The sequence below is a fragment of the Mustela nivalis genome (genome assembly GCF_964662115.1).
Source record: "Mustela nivalis genome assembly, chromosome: 19".
NCBI lineage: Eukaryota > Metazoa > Chordata > Mammalia > Carnivora > Mustelidae > Mustela > Mustela nivalis.
Window position 1 is genome coordinate 24,420,645 of NC_139038.1, and position 13,660 is coordinate 24,434,304.

At 42.9% G+C, this 13,660-nt stretch overlaps 1 protein-coding gene across 1 annotated transcript in view; it reads right to left on the reverse strand.

The window, feature by feature from the left end:
- ACSM5 (acyl-CoA synthetase medium chain family member 5) overlaps positions 1-13,660 on the reverse strand; it is a 31,301-nt gene that overhangs the window by 11,188 nt on the left and 6,453 nt on the right. The window contains 8 exon segments of the mRNA XM_082714856.1: positions 969-1,070; positions 1,215-1,295; positions 1,882-2,005; positions 3,839-3,918; positions 4,873-5,026; positions 7,172-7,315; positions 9,500-9,707; positions 12,449-12,659. Coding sequence (XP_082570982.1) covers positions 969-1,070; positions 1,215-1,295; positions 1,882-2,005; positions 3,839-3,918; positions 4,873-5,026; positions 7,172-7,315; positions 9,500-9,707; positions 12,449-12,659 — 1,104 coding nt within the window.

Genomic DNA, 13,660 nt, shown 5'->3' on the forward strand with positions numbered 1-13,660 from the left:
CCACAAAAATTCATTCTAAAAACGAATGGACTGATTTTCACTGTGTCTTCCAGTGCTGTAGCTGAGCGATGGCATCATATACACACCAGGTGGAATCCCTAATAAAGCCATGGTTCTTGACTTCGGCTCCACATAATCCACATCATAGGAAAGTCTGATCTCATCTATGATCTCAGTGGGGCCCGAGTAGCAGTCGTGCTTTGAAGCTTCCAAGGTGTTTCTAGTGTGCAACCAAAGCTGAAACCATGTCAGTAGAGATTTACAGAGAGAGTGTGGCAAAAACAAAGCCCATAATAAACACTCACTGAAGCAGGCATGAGGGAGAGGTCATTCCTGGATTATCACAGAAATTCAGACTAGAGTCCTTGGACATAATAAGCTCTGCCAGCTGACTCCTCTCCACATAAGACTTAAGATAAAAAGAATTCTGAAACTAGGCTCTGATACAAATTGCAGTTTGACTTTTGTGAAGTCCCTTCTCTTCTCTGAGCTTCAATTTTCTCATTGTTAGGGGCACCTGGGTGGCTCAGGCGGTTAAGTGACTGCCTTTAGCTCAAGTCATGATCTCGGGATCCTGAGACCCAGCCCCACATCGTGCTTCTTGCTCAGTCGGGAGTCTGCTTCCCCCTCTGCCTGCTACTCCCCGCTGCTTGTGCTTTCTTGTGCTCCCTCTCCCTCTCTCACAAATAAAGAAATAAAATCTTTTTTAAAAAATTGTCGCCATTGAAATGGTGGGGTGTCCCCTGTGTTATAAATTTGCACTCTCAGACATATCTGTGCTTAAATCCATGTCCTGGACACACTAGTTGCTTGACATTGGATAAGTCAATCTTCTCATTTCCTCATCAATAATAGTGCCAACCTACCTCATGCAGTTATTGTAAGGGTTAAACAAGTGTTTATAAATCTCAGAACACAATGCTCAGCACACAGAAATCACTGTGAAAATGGCATTCCCTGCCACTTACCAAATAGCAACTGAAGAAACAGAAGGGGCGGGTGGGCCTGACTCGGACAGCAAGATTCCCCTCTTGTCCTGGAGGCAGGATGTTGCCCTCATCATCCACGATCTGGCAGAGAGATCAGAGGGCCGTGCCTGGATATCTGTGCAGCCAGACCACCCCAGCAGCTGAGCCTGCTGTTGCTAACCAGGACATGCATTTTGCTCTCCTCTTTGAAACAAGCCTCACCAACAGTTGGGCAAGGCTGCCTACCTGCACATCGTAAGGTGGGGACGCTTTGCCCATGGATCCAGACTTGATTTTCATGCCTTTTGGATTGGCACAGATTAAAACCTGGAGAGAAGGCAGTTCCAGAAAGGTGGAGATGTATCCCTGTAGCTTCCTCCTTCCTGGTGCCCAGCTTTTCTCTCACTCTTCCTTCTGCCTCTCCTTCCCTTTCCTACTCACTCTTTCTCTCCCTTCCTTCTTCCTCCCTTCTCTTCTTTCCATAGTCAACAAACATTTATTGAATGTTATACTGGACACTGACACATAAAGAACCAAATGTGTCACTAAATCAAAAAACTCAGTTGACCCTTCAACTCTCTGCTGCCCAGATGGCTATGGGCAATACTGGGTAAGATCTTTGGGTCTGACCAGAGACAGAAAGAGGTTGTCCTGGTGGAGACAAATGGTACCCGAGGCCACGAGAGTAGGTTTTTTGGCTATGGTGTCCTTGTGAAATCATTTTATCAGCCAAAGGGGGAAAAAAAAAACTGATGGGATTTTGTTATCAGCTTCTCCCAGGGGACAGGGCAGTCCCTGACAGGTGTGGCAGCTGGGAAGGCAGAGGCTCTGAGAGCTGGTCATCTCCACCAAGTGGCTGAGGGCTTGGGTAGAGGTGACCTGTGGCAGGGACCCAGGCTCCGCTAGCACTCACTGTTTCAGACTGGCCATAGCCTTCGTGCAGCTCCAGGCCCACGTGGCTCTTCCACTTCTCTCTCACGTCAGGATTCAGTGCCTCTCCTCCAGTCAAACAGTGCCTCAGGCTCTGAAACTGGTACCTTTCTCAAGTGGAAAACAAGACCGCCTGTGTCAGGATCCCTGCACCCAACACTGTACCCCCAGTATTACTGCTCAGGTCTAGACATCTAAAGCCACTGGAGGATAAAGTCCAGGCTCTTATCACCTACTCCAAGTGCCCCATCCTCTGGCTTTGTAGGCATATTCCTCATGGGCAGGTAAATTTTTTAAAAAATCAATCTTACCTGATTTTGGAATAAAATCAGAACCTTGTATTGTAGGTTTTGGTATAACATAGTGAATCCTACCTGAACTGGCCAAAATCAGTTAAAAACAAAATGAAAAAAACAAAAACAAAAACAAAAACAAAATGATGATAAATTGGTTAGAACAACCACCTAGTTAAAAAAGATAAACCGATTACATGGGGCACCTGGGTGGCTCAGTTGGTTAAGTGTCTGCCTTCAGCTTGGGTTATGATCTTAGGGTCCTGGAACTGAACCCCACATCAGGCTCTCTGCTCCACAGGGAGTGTGCTTCTCCCACTCTCTCTGCCCCTCCCCTTCTGGTTTGTGTTCTCTCTCTCTCTCAAATACATAAATAAGATCTTTTTAAAAAGAAAAGATAAATCGTTACAAATTTAAAAGGTAGAAAGTAGTCCGGTAGGAATGAATCAGTTGCAAATTTGTAAGGCAGAAAGGAGCCCCATAAGAATCTGACAATTCTAACAAATGGGCCCCAAATTCCTACAGATATTAAATATGTTATAAAACCACCCCTCCATTCAACAGATTATCCAAAATGTAAAAAATGAGTGGTTGCAAATATATTTCAACAATTTTTCCCCTTTGGATAAACTTGGTTTGACTATTAATTAATACTATCTAGTAGCTTTCAACAAAATTGTTCTTAAATCATCCCGAGTTTGCTTACAGTTAAAATAATGATCTTGAAGTGTACACAAGAGATCAATGAATGGGATAAATTCTTAAAACAAAGAATTCAACAGGGGAATCATGTAAAAACTCCCCCTTAGGTTCTTCAAGGACAGATACATGCGATGAGCAAAGAGAACAGAAGAGGCAGACATAGATCAGTCAGTGAGTTACTGAAGAGTCATAGGTCTCTTTCCACACACCTCAGCAACTAGACTTGTCCTGCTATCAGATGTTGCTTTGGACGTACCCAGGATGGGAGCCACATGCACATAGTGTCTGGTTGCCTTCTGTGGGATACCCAATGACATTCACTCAGAGAGTGGCTGGATGGAGTTCATATGGGGCTGAGGGATGGAACATCTATTGTGGTGGGCTTGCTGGTCCCACCAGACCTCAGGCCCTGGCCACAAATCCCATTCCACAGGTGGCTAACAATTACCCAACAATTTCTCCATCCTCACACAAGTAGCAGACATATTGCTGAGAGAATGGCCTGTGCATGTATGATGGAGAGACAGCCCACCTCAAGTGCTAAAATTCCAGACTATCTTAAATCTATCCAATTCCATCTGGATACAAATTCTTGGGTAGGGAGTGGTGGTACAGAGGATTTTTATGGGGCATGTGCAAAGGATATAGATGTGTATGCTTCAGCATGTGTGTGTATGTGTGTGTGTGTGTGTGAGATAGAGGACCACAGATATATATAATATTCCAGATATGTATTCTATATGGAGAGAAAGAATCACAGACGTATGTGTATATGTATGTGTGTGTGGACATATATAGAGAGAAAGAGAGAGAGAGAGAGATGAGACAGGGACAGAGTGAGAGAAACAGAGTCGGTATGAGAGGGTGGGTGTGCATGTGGGCATATACTGCTGTATATTCACATATTTAGGTCCCCAAAGCACCAGACGGATGGGCTGGCTGTACCTGGTGAGATCCTCCTGTACCAGCAGCCGGAAGATGGTGGGAACACAGCAGAGGGTGGTGATCGGGTACCTGGAGAGAGTCTAAGCAAAAACAAAGGACAGAAGATCTCAGAGGTACTGGGGTGGGACTTCATGGAGATGGAGCAGGGAAACTGGATTTTAACTACTCTAAATACATCATATAAGTGAACCATACTGTATCTGTCCTTTAGTGGCTGGCTTAGGTCACTTAACATAATGTCTTCAAGATTCATCCATGATATAGCATGCGTATTCCTTCTTTTTAAAGGCTGAATAATATTCCATTGTATGTATGTGGTACATTTTGTTTATCCATTTATCAGCCAACGGGACTTGGGTTGCTTCCACCTTTGGGCTATTAGTAATAATATCGCTCGGAACACGGATATACCTAGCTGACATCTTGACCACAACCTCATGAGAGGCCCTGATTCAGAACTAGCTATTAGGCTGCTCCCAGACTCCTGACCACCAGAAACTGAGATAATAAATATTTGTTTTAAGCCACTAGGTTTTGGGGTAATTGACTACCATAGATAACTAATATACCATGTAAGGCCTGGGGGCAATAGAGGGAACAAGGCATATACTGGCTGATCAAGCCCTCAGTGAATAATGATGATGGTGAGCTTGACTGTGGCAAAGATAATCAACGTGTTAAGAACACACTCTGATTATGATTTTCACTGCAGTTTTGAAAAATAACTAGGGTTTTAACAGGAGCATAGGGAAGAAAGTGGTAGACGGAGAAGAACCCAATGCAGGAAAAAACAGAATATGCAGATATATGAAATTGTCTTATGTCTAAGGATCTAGTTAGAGGATAGGCAATAATTGAAGGTAGAAAGGTGGGCAGGAATCAGATTATAGAAGGTCCTGGGAGACATTTTGTTTGCTATCCATACCAAAGAAGCCTTATGGTCACTTATTCATGCCTTTTCTCCTGCAAATTCAAAACCTAAATTCCACTCATCTCATTTACACCAACACACAAGCCGTGTTTTTGTTTCTTACATTCAGAATAATCTTGGCATCAACTCTGGGCAGCTCATGCACAAAAATGCAAGATCCATTAGGCCAGGCAGAGAAGAGGGTCCAAGCTGCCTTAACCCAGCCAGTGTCAGACGTGTTCCAGAAGATGTCTGATTTGGTCAAGTCCACCCACCGCCTGCCAAAAATTAAAGAACGTCAGAACCCTCAGCAATGCTTCTACCTTTAAAAAGGATTACATTATCCATGTCACCTTCTTTGGAACCTCTCCCATAGCGAGTACTCACTTGTGGGTATGACAGTTATCAAATCTGTACAAGAACCATAGTCAGTCTTTGTCTCAACAAGCATTTATTGAGCATATTCTTGCTTTTTATGCCCTAAGGGAAGGATATAGAATTAAAAAAAAACAGATTCCATGCCTTCAAGAGTTCACAGTCTAGTGGGAGTGATCTATAAGGGGACACATAATCTCCATACAATGTGATGAGGGCACTTTCTTCATCCAATACTTCTGGACTTGGCATTAGAGTGTAGGAAAGAATGATTAGTCTTGCTTTGGGGGGCTTGTAGGTTGGTAAGTATAAACATCAAGGAGGCCCCTGGAGAACAAGCTTTCATAGGGTTAAACCAATAGCTTTATGCAATTACAGAGAATGGGCACCAAACCCAGAGAAAGAATGGAGATGGAATCTGAGAAATGCTTCCCCAGAGGAGGTGGGGTCTAAGCGAGATGTAATGATGCACAGGAGCTACACTGGGGAGGCAGAGAAGGAACCACATCCCAGGAAGGGGAAGCAGTACCTGCAAGCATAGAAAAGTGATCATGTTCTGCACTTGGATTTGGGGACATATGGTCTCTGGTCCTCAACCTACTCAATAGATGCTCTTCTTGGTCTTCTCCTCTGAGTTTTCCTTGCTTCTCCCTTTGTTGTGGAAAGGCCTAAGGCATTCAGTGCTGAGGCCTCTTCTCTTCCTAGTGTCCATTACTTTTCACCGATCTCATCCAATCTCATGGCATTAAGTACTACTTTACTGATAATTCCACCACGAATCTTTCCCACTAACTCTACACATGAATCTCCAACTGCCTCCCCAATATCTCCATTCTTAACTCAGGGTATGGAGATGTCCACCATGCGTCTCAAACTTACAGTGCCAAACACGGAGTCCTTGTGTTCCTCCCACCAGACAGTTTATCCCAGCCTCCCCGCTATCAGTTAATGCTTCTGGCTGCTTGGGCCATAAATCTTGGCATCATCCCTGACTCTTCACTTTCTCTCTTGCTTTATGTCAAACCCATCAACAGATCTTTCCAGGCCTATGTTCAAAATACATTCAGAATCTTAGCTCCTCTCACTCCCCCTGGGGAAGCCTCCACCATTCCCTCTTAATGCACTGGCCTCTGAAGTCAGTCTCTGCTTCATCTCTTGCCCCCTACAGTTGATTCTCAACACAAACTCATGAGATAACCTTAAAAAAAAAAAATCAGATCAAGTCACTGCTCAAAAACTCCACTGTACTTCAGAAAATTAAACATAGAATCACCATACAACCCAGCAATTCCACTTCTGGGAATATAGCCAAAAGAATTAAAAGCAGAGTTTTGAATAGATGCTTATATCCCCAAGTTAATAGCAGCACTAGTCACAACAGCCAAAAAGTTGGGAAGCCTCCCAACTGTCCATCCATGAGCGACTGGATAAACTGCATTGGAATGTCACATATATGGGACTACTGTTGAGCCTTAATAAGAAAGGAAATTCTGACACATGCTACAAAATGAATGAAACTTGAGAACATTACACTAAGTGATATAAGTCAGACATAAAAGGAAAAATATGTATAATTCCACCCACAGGCAGCTCCCAGAGTAGTCAAATTCAGAGACGGTAAACAGAATGATGAGTGTCAGGGCAGACGTGAGAGGGAATGCCAAACTCTTGTGTAATGTGTATTATGTAATACACATGGATTCAGATTTGCGAAATGGAAAAAAGTTCTAGAGATGGATGGTGGAGATGATTGCAAAACAATGTGAATGTCCTTAATTACACTGAAGTTTACAAATAAAAATGGTTAAAATGGTAAATTTTAGGTGAAGCATCTCTTACCACAATTAAAAACAAAAATAAAACCAAAAAACCTCCCATGGCTTCTCACCTCGCTCAAAGTAAAGCCCAAAGCCTTCAGATACTACTGGATTTGCCACTTTGTTAGCTCTCTGACCTCAGTCTTACCACTATGTCCCTTACTCACATTCCTCCAGCTCACTCCCTACTTTCTGTTCCTTGGACCCAGCAGATGAACTGTCCCTTGGTACCTTCCACTGGCCACAAAACCCAGTCCGTAGCTGGCCTGGGAGTGCTCAACCATCTTGGGCGCTCCAGTGGTGCCACTTGTGAAGTAGATGGCCAGAGGGTCTTGACTCTTGGTCCTCACACAGTTGTGCTCTGTGGATGCCTCGCTGTAAGATATAAAAATCCTCGGTAGCATTACAAGTAGTAAAAAGAGTCGTAATAATAATAATATTTATAACAATACTGGCCACCATTTTAATAGATACTACCATGAGGCACTGTGCTGGATGCTCTAGCTTGCATCTCTGAGGCCTACAATGACCTTCCAGGGTCAGTACAACCATCGTTAGCAGCCTTTGTAAATAAGGAAATGGAGGCTCAAAAATGGTGCAGTAACTCTGTCTGAAGTGCCTGTGCTCCTCCACTAGAGCAGGAGGACCTTCTGGAAGAACATGCCCGTTTCCATGCCTGTGCTTCTTCACACTGGGCCACAGCCTCACCCCCACCTCAATTCCCCATAGTTTAGGGCTGAAGGGTTTCCTCAATTCAGAGATTTGTGATCTGGGCAATTCCTAAAGTTCTGTGATCTGGAGAATCTTCTCTCCAACTGGGTCTCAACCCTGGCTGCACCATAGGAACACATGGTTAGTTTTTAAAACAAATCCCATCGCTAATGCCCCACCCTAGAGAAAAACCAGAATCTTCAATGGTGGGCTAGGCATTGCAATTTTTTTGTGGGAGTGGTTTTATTTTTTGCTTTTTGTTTTTGAGAGAGTGTGTACTTGAAGTGGAGGGGCCAAGGTTGGGGAGGTGGTGGGAAGAGGGAGAGAGAGAATCTTAGGCAGACTCCATGCCCAGCACAGAGCACAACAAAGGGCTCCATCCCACAACCCTGAGATCATGACCTGAGCTTAATCAAGAGTTGGATGCTTAACCGACTAAGCCACCCAGGCACCCCTGTGGGGTTTTTTTGCTTTTTTCTTAAAGCTCCTCAGGGAATTCTAAAGATAGCTGAAACTGAGAATCACTCAGCTAGGCCAACCTGACAGCTCATCAGAATCATCTGGGCAGATCTTTTACAACACAGAGTCCCGGGGCCTTTGCTCAGCTATATCCTGTTAAGTCAGTCAGATGGGGGACCTTGGAACCTGAATTTAAAACAGCACCCAAAGATAAATAGCTAAATAAAATTTTAAAAAGAGAATTTTCCATAATTTCATGGTAGAAAGTTTACTTTCTAGAGTAGTCAAGAATAATCTGAAGAGTATTTACCATGTCCATGCAAACTTCGAAATATATCTTTTGTACCTAACTTTATTACCTACACATGTTAAAATTTTCTGTTTCAGTTTCTGTTCCTAATCATTACACTGAAATATAATAATATATGATTAAAAAGTCATATTTTGGAAAATATAATACATTATTTATAATGCATGGTTATGGGTCTTATACTAAAAATTGGGACACATCTAAGAGAATGCAGCATATAGTCCTTTTTCAAATGAAGATACTAATAGGAAACAAATGTTGATATTAGTAAAGGAAAAATGAATAAATTAAATAAATTAAATAAAGTAGAACAACACCCAGGTGAATGTGAGGCAGTTGGTCTGTGGGACTTGTGACTTAATGGTGTAGACCCCTGGCAGGGTCCCTTTTCGCTTCTGCCTCTGATCAGGACAAAATCTCAAATTCCCAGGTAGGCTTCCACCAGGGCATTGCTCAAAGACAAAGGGCTTTTGGTTCTGTTTGATGTAACTGCCTGTTCGCATCTTATATAAGTCAGTTATCAGTTCTTCACCTGTAAAATTGGGTTAAAGTGCATTTCATAGGGTTTTTTCCAAGGATTAAATAAGATGATGTATGATTCATTATTGGGCTCTGAGCACCAAACACAACACTTAAAACAAAACAGGTCTTCATCACATCTGTGGTACATGAATGAATGTACGTAAACGCTTACCCAGCACTATGCCTAGCATACACTGAGCCCACAATGCATGGTAGCTATTATTATATTGCTAACTGATCACCTACTATGCCCTAAATGCATCATATGGGTTCTCTCGTTTACTTTGGGTCATAGCTCTGCAACCACTATCACCAATACTGAAGCAAATGATGCCCACAAAAACTAAGGATGATCGTAGTACTGCTCAGTGAGTGACTTTGAAGGATCTTAAGGTGGTCACCAGGATTAGGTCTCAGGTCCATCTGGGCCCTACAGTGAGTGCTCCTTTCTGGTTTACTCTCTCGCTGTAGTCAGTAATGCATTCCATCTCCTATTGTTTAAAGGGGAAAAGCCTTGGCCTCCTCTTCATGTTGTCCTTTAGAGAGCCCCAACCTACCGAAGGAGTTTCCTGAAGTTCATCCAGCCTGGCCGACTGCTGTCTGATACCAGTAGTTTGGACTGGAGGAAGGGACAGTCAGCGTTAATGGCATCCACCCGCGGAGCCAGGGAGTCAGTGGTGATAATGGATTTGGCCCTGGATGCCTGCAGCCGATATTTGAGGTCCTTCTCTGTCAGCTGAGAGACACCCGGGATCATGACAGCCCCTGGCATCAGAGAGAGAAGGGATATTTTTGGGGGGGCAGCAGGGGAAGACCCTTATGAAGAGGTCCAGACCAGATACCCCCATCAGAGACAGGAATAGGAAGAGATTAGAAAGGGGTGGAATGGCTGAACTGAAAAAGGTAACAATAATGATAATAATGAAATCCAGAATATGTTTATGGAGGAATTACACATGCTAAGAACTGTATGTGCATTATTTCACTTAATTCTCACAACTCTGGAGAGTAGGTGCTATTATTATACCCATTTTTCAGATTAAAACTGCAACAACGACAACTAAGACAGACACTTAGCCTTAATCAAATGGAATAACTTGCCCAAGATCACATGGTTAACATGCTGTAGAGCTGTGATAGTGAATCCAGGAGGTAAGCCTCGGGGTCCATTATCTCCAATATATTAAACTGCCTTAGACATGGCCTAGCTCTATGGTCTTCCCTGCCTGCATACAAAAGGCTACAACAAATCCTAGTGTTGAGAGTGGATCTCTTGAGGTGGGAGGCAGGAGGGTAAGTATAGTAGGTGGGAGCTCCAGCACTCCTGTAAGTTCAACCAAAGCCATTCTGAAGGAAGCTGAGTCCATCTTTTCTCAAGGAGAAGGGAAGAGTAAGCAAAAAGTAGGTACAAATTTTAGTCAGACACCTGAAAAACCGCCTGAGTATCTCAGAATGGAAGATGAAACACCCCACTGAAGCCAGCACTCTCATTTCACAGATGAGAAGAAAGAGATCCTAAAGGAATCAGTCAGCCTTCCATGGCCAGTGAGTGACACCAATAAACAAAGGAAGGGGCCAATCCCAAATGTTGTGGGAGCCAAACCAGAGTTCTTATTACTCTTCGCTTTATCTCCTAAACTTTTACAGGGTTTAAACCCCAACATGAACACTTTGGAAGCTGAACAGTGTTTCTTCAGTTCATCTCTCTGCTTTAGCTATTTTCAGAACAAGTTTGTCCCACCTGGAGATGTGCATGGTGCTTTCGGAGCCCAGTCAGAGGGCAGACAGCTAGGGCTTTCAGCAAGAGAAATGAGTCCAATACCTTAGACTGGAAGAGAGGTGATCAGTGCACATCAGGAGAACAAGGGAATGTGAGAATGTGAGGACATCCAGATACTGGAGAGGATATTGGGGTTGACACAGTCATGTGTGATAGTCTCATGAGTTATTTTATTTGGACATCAAAGAAATGGGTGAATCTGCATAACTGGGGGAGCTGGAGACATTTAGGTAATAGGGAAATGAATGAAAATAATATCCCAAAAGGAAGTTCTGATCATGCAAACTGCCCAACCCAATGGCTGGCACATAGTAGGTCCTCAAGAAAAGTACAAGGGCTCCCTTACCTTGGCCCTCATTTAAATAAACCTTATATGTCAGGGCAGAATGTGGAGAATGCCTCAAACCTGTGTGCCTATTTCTTTTCCTCTACCTAGATACACTAGAATGGCATTCACTTTGATATATTGTGCAAAGATATATAAAAATAAAATGAAAGTTCCTGCCTTTTTCGGGGGAAGGAGCAATCCAGTCACAAAAACGGTTAACTAAACTTGTTCATATAGAAAAGCTAATTCTTGGGGCGCCTGGGTGGCTCAGTGGGTTAATCCTCTGCCTTCAGCTTGGGTCATGATCTCAGAGTCCTGGGATCAAGCCCCACGTCAGGCTCTCTGCTGCGCAGGGAGCCTGCTTTCCCCTCTCCGCCTGCCTCTTTGCCTACTTGTGATCTGTAAAAAAAAAAAAAAAAAAAAAAAAAAAAAAAAAAATCTTAGAAAAGCTAATTCTCTGGTGTGAGTTTATATCCCTCTGTTTTGCAAGCGTTATTTGTGAAAACATCTGTATTTTCAGGTAGAAGTTGTTCTATGGACATGAAACATTCCAAGTGGTGGAAATTTCCCAGTGGATATCAAAAGTAATTGTCTTGGTTTTGTACAATCAGCAAAAACCAAAAACAAAACCCATCCCTTTCAGTAAGAGCATCAGACAGGGTCAGCAGAGGCCCTTTGAATTCTCTGGACTGTGTCCTTTCGCCTCCTCTGCTGGAAGAATCATCCCAGGAAGATCAATGGTCCACTGCCTAGGCCACTCATAATAGTGGGATGAGGAACCCTCAAGGGCTAATCTTACTGCTTTTATTATTTTCTTCTTCAATTCCTTCCCTTGAGAGCTGGTAGATGCTATGGTGGTAAAAGTCATAAAATCTAAGAGTGAAACTAATGTAGATTGATAATGAAGTTCTCTTATCCATAACTGCATTGCTCTCTATACAGTAGCAGCTCCTAAACCACAACCAGCAAAAAAATAAGTTTGGTTCGTCTACTCAGAATTTTTAAAAAGTTTACTCAGTTCTCAATATTACAAAATTAGAAGGTTTTTTCATAAAAATCCAGTTTGCCATCACAAAGTCAGAAGTGCTGGCAACACAGGCCCTCCTTCACACATGGAAACATCTAGCTGGGGTTGAGAAGCACTTGCCACCCCCCGTAATGAGGCATGTGAGCTCCAGTTTACTCCAGTCCCCAGTGCTCCCTATTGCTTCACACTGACCTGCTTTCATCAGTTACATTACCTTCTCACCCTTGTGGTCAATCAAGTTTGTGATTGTGGGGCAAAAGGGAGGTAAACAAATAGGGTTTGATTTTCTCCATCTCCCAAACCATGTGACTCTGCAAAGCTCTGGCAGGTGGTATCCGTCCCAACTGGTAGCTTCAGCTCTGCTCACTGACCTGTCCGTATGCACGCCACGCTGACCAGCCACCACTCTGGGAGCCGCGGGAGCACCAGCATCATCCTGTCCCCAGGCTGAAGGCCGCACATACCCTGGAGCACATTAGCCGCCTTCCTGGACTGCTCTCCTAGCTCCTCAAAGTTCCACTTGACCTCTGCTCCCTTGCCATTGACCCACCAGAATGCAGGGATCTGGGGCCGGTGCCCAGCCTAGACAGCAGTGTAGGCAGAAAAGAAATAGAAAACATTTCTTGAGAATTTTTGTTTGCTTGTTGTTTTTTAATTTTTTTTTTTGTAATTACTAGTCACAGGGTTCAAATTCAAAACAATGAAAAGATGCATTGAGAAGTCTTACTCCTATCCTTACGCCCATCTACCCTGTTCCCCACTTTACCTGCCTCAACGTGTGACCAATATTATTAGTTTCTTGTAAATCCATTCAGTATTTAGGCAAATAAGTATATTCTGTTTTCTGTAACACCTTTTTAATGCAAAAGGTAGCATATGATTCATACTGTTCTGCGTCCTCCCCTTTTTTTGAGCTATAATTCTCATACCACAAAATTCACTATTCTGAAGTGCAAAATTCAGTGGGATTTTTAAAGATATTATAAAGTGGGCTTTGTGTTAACCAATAGTTTTGCCATCTAACTAACATGAGTGTTCTGAGCATATTGAAACTAAGCAAAGCTACTCAGTAGGTTAGGTGTATTAAATGCATTTTCCAATTATGATATTTTCAACTTAACAATGGGTCTTTTTTCACTTTATTTTTTAAAGGATCTTCAGTTAGCCAACATATCATTAGCTTTTGATGTAGTGTTATTCAACGATACAAGAAGCAGTAATCAAAAATCTCCCTAAAACCAAGACTCCAGGGCCAGAGGACTTCCTAGGGGAATTCTACCAAATATTTAAAGAAGAAATCACACCTATTCTACTGAAGCTGTTTCAAAAAAAAAAAAAAAAAAAAAAGAACTCATTCTATAAGGCCAGCATTACCCTGATCCCAAAACCAGGCAAAGACCTCATCAAAAAGGAGAATTACAGACCAATATCCCAGATGAACATGGATGCTAAAATACCCAACAAGATCCTGGCCAACAGAATCTAACAGTACATTAAAAGGATTATCCATCATGATCAGGTGGGATTTATTCCTGGGATGCAAGGGCTGTTCAATATTTTAAGTCAATCAAATAGATCACATT